Here is a 5,359-nt window from a genome sequence, read left to right as displayed (position 1 = left end):
CGAAACTGTTCTTAGCCTGGGGCACGATGCCTGTGTAGACAGCAATGATATGGACGGAGTGTGATTGTTTAGATAATATGCCTAGACCTCGTGTGCTTGCTTCACTGGTGGGACATTTTGCAAATGACTGGACTCCAAGGGCTCTGACCTAATCAATGGATTGATTGGGCCAGAGATCCAATAATGGAGCCATAATTTGAAAGCATGATTTGGAAATGATAGAAAACAAGATGTAGGGTCTAGACTGCAGAAGTAAAATCACTAGGGGTGGTCCTGAAAGGTACGCTTGCTCCCTAGTTCTTCCTTTCTCTCTCTGCCTCCTGGCCACATGGAATGAGCAAATCCACAGCCAATGACCACAGACTGAAGCCTCTGACACTAGTTCTGTGATGTGTTAACTTGGAGTCCTTCAGAGAAATGCCCAGGAGTGGCAAAGTTGGGTGATACAGTAGATCCAGTTTTAGTTTGCTGAGAAACCTCCGTGCGGAGTTCCACAGTGGGTAGACTAGCAGGTACTCCAAGCTCAGTGTATGAGGGTTCCTCCTTTGCCTTGATTTGCAACAATGTCTTTACCATACAGGTGAAAGGTGGATTGTTCAGAGCATTATCCATGCTCACTTCAACAGCAATATGTGTGTGTGTGTGTATATATATATATATATATATATATATATATATATATATATATCATATATTGAGAATATTGAACTGGGCATTGAGCAAGTGGGCTTCTAGCGGTGCTCTTTCTTCTGACAATCATACAGAGACCAGAGGACCCGCGTGGGGTAGTACTACTTCCTCAGTCTGTGCATCTGGGTCTTCGGTGGCAATGAAAGAGCTAATGAATAAAATTAAATAGAACACTTTGTAGTTGCAAACCAGAGTTCTTGCTTTCAAGAACCTTTTAGGAGTGTTTGTGAGTTCATAAAATTTAGCAGAATGAGAATTAATAGCTTCACGTGTCCAGGAAATTGTAGAATTACAGTTTATTCCAGTAACAGCTTATAAGCAATATATCCATATCCTGTCCTGAGTGACAAGCTCAGCTGTCCAGGGACAAGTTCAGAGCCCAAAAGATATGTTCAAACGTATTCCCTATCCTGCAATGTGTCTGCACTGTTCAACATAGCCTGCAGAAATCAGACAGAAATATTTATGTGTTAGGAGCACTTTGTCAAGAAAAATTCTTCAGGGGGTTTACAGCTTTCTGATCTTCAGGAGGAAACGCTAGCTCCCTAGTCTACTCTCTGATGCATCAGGCAAGTCAGAGAGAATTTTGCATTGGGTACCGCATTGAGGACTACAGAACACGGTAAGATTCGGCCCCACCACTGAGGATCTCCAGTTCAGCGACCATGCAATGCCAAGGCAGTACCACGATGTTCCACTGAAACAGAATATCTCAGCAGCAGGAGGCCTTCTTTGTGCTGAGCGTCAGGGAGCACGGCTTGTGTAGGAGGTATCCCCCAAAGGCTCACGTATGGAAGGTTTGGTCCCGAGCTGATAGTTCTAATCACTGAGAAGTGATTAGGTCATGGGCTAATCCATTGACTGATTGGTGTTCTGATGGAGGCATCGGAAGGTGATAGGAAGTAGGAAGTAGGATGTGGGGCTGATTGGAAGAAGTAGGCCACCGGGGATTAATCTCTATTGTCCCACTTCCCCTCTGGCTTCTGTTTCTTGACGGCCATTACTGAACAGCCACTAGGTACTGTAATAGCCTGCCTCGTGGAGACATAGAGCCAGACTGCCGTGGACCCACGTCTCCGAAATCACGGACCGGAAGTCCTTCCTTCTCTGAATTGTGGAGTGGAAGTTCTTCCTTCTCTTAATTGTTCTTCTCCAGTATTTGTCACAGTCATGAACATAGCAAAATGGTAAAGACTCGGGTGCAGGCCATGATCACTGAACTCTAAAATCTGGGGGTGTCTTAGGGGGGGTCTTGTCTGCTCAGAGAACTTTGGACTCTGTGATACGGAGCTAAGCCTACATTGCCTTCAAGGCAAAGGAAAACAACTTCATGAAGATCTGCGTAAGGAAATTTGCTGTGTGATGGGAAGAACCACTGTTCCATTTCTCAATATTATGACTCCCGTGTTTACTCTATGATAAGGGAGTGGGGAAAGCAGCTTAGATTCCAACCTGCTTAAATCAGGTTGATATGCACCCACATCGTACTGCCTAGATTGTACATTTTTTTTAACCCATAGAGATCCATTCCCTGCCCTCATCAGGTGTACCAGTTATTTTGGGTTCTAGAGAATCTACGCTCCCAGGAAAAGGGCACAGTGAAATGAACGCTGCTGAACCTCATCGTTCCTGGCTTTGTGCAGCATACAAAGTGCACAACAGTATGGCAGTTCTGTGTAGAGCCGTCAGTCGAAGGCTCTAAAGAGCATTCTAATCTCTGCGTTCAAACAATGTTAAATGTTAAATGGATCCCTTTATTGTGGAGTTACATTTTTTGTTTTATATACCTCAAAAATGCTAAAACATAGTAATATATTTTAAAAGTCACAAAGTAAAAGTTAATCCTAATATTAATTTTAATATCAAGGTTTGCTTCCCATTCTCCATAGGTTTGTCTGTTTTTGTTTTTTGAGACGGTTTTCACTATGTAGCCTTGATTGTCTTGGCTTGCTGTGTAGACCAGGCAGGCCTTGAACTCACAAAGATTTGCCTGTTTTTTGCCTCCTGAGTGTTGGGATTAAAGGTGTGCACCACCACACCCGGCCTACATTCCTCATAGTTCCTATTCCTTAGTTTAAAAAGAGAAAAAAGGCTCGGTCCCTCACTCGCCCCCGACGGCCTGCTTCGCCTCCTGCGCTCCCACCGCCGCCCCGCAGAAATGCTTCGACTACCCACAGTCCTTCGCCAGATGAGACCAGTGTCCCGGGCACTGGCTCCTCATCTCACTCGGGCCTATGCCAAAGATGTAAAATTTGGTGCGGATGCTCGAGCCTTAATGCTTCAAGGTGTAGACCTTTTAGCCGACGCTGTAGCTGTTACCATGGGGCCAAAGGGAAGAACGGTGATTATTGAGCAGAGCTGGGGGAGTCCCAAAGTAACGAAAGATGGGGTCACTGTGGCAAAGTCAATTGATCTGAAGGACAAATACAAAAACATCGGAGCCAAACTTGTTCAGGATGTTGCCAACAACACAAACAAAGAGGCCGGGGATGGCACTACCACGGCTACCATTCTGGCACGTTCTATTGCCAAGGAGGGCTTTGAGAAGATCAGCAAAGGGGCCAACCCAGTAGAAATCCGGAGAGGTGTGATGTTGGCTGTTGATGCTGTAATTGCTGAACTGAAAAAACAATCTAAACCCGTGACAACCCCTGAAGAAATTGCTCAGGTTGCTACAATTTCTGCAAATGGAGACAAAGACATTGGAAACATCATTTCTGATGTGATGAAGAAGGTGGGAAGGAAGGGTGTCATCACAGTAAAGGATGGGAAAACCCTGAATGATGAGTCAGAAATTATTGAAGGCATGAAGTTTGACAGAGGATATATTTCCCTGTATTTTATTAACACATCAAAAGGTCAGAAATGTGAATTCCAAGACGCCTATGTTCTGTTGAGCGAAAAGAAGATTTCTAGTGTTCAGTCCATCGTGCCCGCTCTGGAAATTGCCAATGCTCATCGGAAGCCCTTGGTCATCATTGCTGAGGACGTTGATGGAGAGGCTCTAAGCACACTAGTCTTCAACAGGCTGAAAGTGGGTCTTCAGGTTGTGGCAGTCAAAGCCCCAGGGTTTGGGGACAACAGGAAGAACCAGCTTAAAGATATGGCTATTGCTACTGGTGGTGCGGTGTTTGGAGAAGAGGGGTTGAATCTAAACCTTGAAGATGTTCAAGCTCACGACTTAGGAAAAGTTGGAGAGGTCATTGTCACTAAAGATGACGCCATGCTTTTGAAAGGAAAAGGTGATAAGGCTCAAATTGAGAAGCGCATTCAGGAGATCACTGAGCAGCTCGACATCACCACTAGTGAATACGAAAAGGAGAAGCTGAATGAGCGACTCGCAAAACTCTCAGATGGTGTAGCTATATTGAAGGTTGGAGGAACAAGCGATGTGGAGGTGAATGAGAAGAAAGACAGAGTTACAGACGCGCTCAACGCCACACGAGCAGCTGTGGAAGAAGGCATCGTGCTAGGCAGGGGCTGTGCTCTGCTCCGCTGCATCCCAGCCTTGGATTCCCTAAAGCCTTCCAATGAGGATCAGAAAATAGGTATAGACATTATTAAAAGAGCACTCAAAATTCCCGCGATGACCATTGCTAAGAATGCGGGTGTTGAAGGGTCTTTGATAGTTGAGAAGATTCTGCAGAGTTCCTCAGAAGTTGGGTATGATGCCATGCTCGGGGAATTTGTGAACATGGTGAAAAAGGGAATCATTGATCCAACAAAGGTCGTAAGAACTGCTTTACTGGATGCTGCTGGGGTGGCCTCTTTGCTAATGACAGTAGAAGCTGTAGTGACCAAAATTCCTAAAGAAGAGAAGGACCCTGGAATGGGCGCAATGGGGGGAATGGGAGGGGGAATGGGAGGTGGCATGTTCTAATTCCTAGAATAGCGCTTTGCCCTTACCAATGAACTGTGACAGGAAGCTCAAGGCAGGTTCCTCACCGATACCTTCAGAGAAGCCCCTGAAGAGAATGAAGAGAAGGCTGGCTGATCACTATAACCATCAGTTACTGGTTCCCATTGACAATACATAATGGTTTACTGCTGTCATTGTCCATGCCTACAGATAATTTATTTTGTATTTTTGAATAAAGACATTTGTACATTCCTGATACTGGGTGCAAGAGCCATATACCAGTGTCCTGCTTTCATCTTGAGTCACCGACGCAGGCCTGCTGGTCCGTCTGCTACGGTCAGGACTGTGGTGCTTGTGCCACCAGACAAGAGGTCAGAGGCAGCCTTTCTGTGGAGCGAGATAACTGTACAAAGTAGAGAAGTATCCAATTATGTGACAACCTTTGTGTAATAAAATTTTGTTTAAAGTTCAAAAAAAAAAGAGAAAAAAGAGCAGGGCGGTGGTGGCGCACGCCTTTAATCCCAGCACTTGGGAGGCAGAGGCAGGCGGATCTCTGTGAGTTCGAGGCCAGCCTGGTCTATAAGAGCTAGTTCCAGGACAGAAACCAAAAGCTACGGGGAAACCCTGTCTCAAAAATCCAAAGAGAGAGAGAGAGAGAGAGAGAGAGAGAGAGAGAGAGATTGGGAGAATTGTCTTCCCCAAGAAAGAGCACACCAGTTGGTTACCCAGTATGAAATGGTCAGCCCTGAAAACATACATACAAAATAACTATACAGAATAGCAGGGTATTTAAGAATATATGTGTTCACA

General features: G+C 45.2%; 1 protein-coding gene across 1 annotated transcript; it reads left to right on the top strand.

The window, feature by feature from the left end:
* Positions 1-2,838: 2,838 nt before the first annotated feature.
* On the top strand, positions 2,839-5,029 carry LOC121440146 (60 kDa heat shock protein, mitochondrial-like). The gene has a single exon (XM_041640862.1). The coding sequence runs from the start codon at positions 2,849-2,851 to the stop codon at positions 4,568-4,570; it is 1,722 nt and encodes a 573-aa protein (XP_041496796.1). The 5' UTR covers positions 2,839-2,848; the 3' UTR covers positions 4,571-5,029.
* The last annotated feature ends 330 nt before the right edge of the window (positions 5,030-5,359 follow it).

Source organism: Microtus oregoni, unplaced genomic scaffold (assembly GCF_018167655.1).
Source record: "Microtus oregoni isolate MIOR12 unplaced genomic scaffold, Mior012 000065F_ref0000479, whole genome shotgun sequence".
Lineage (NCBI taxonomy): Eukaryota > Metazoa > Chordata > Mammalia > Rodentia > Cricetidae > Microtus > Microtus oregoni.
Note: the sequence above shows the minus strand (reverse complement) of the source record. Positions and strands in the feature narration are given on the sequence as shown.

Coding starts and splice junctions, on each gene's coding strand:
- LOC121440146 (XM_041640862.1), top strand. CDS start 2,849: ATGCTTCGACTACCCACAGTCCTTCGCCAGATGAGACCAGTGTCCCGG.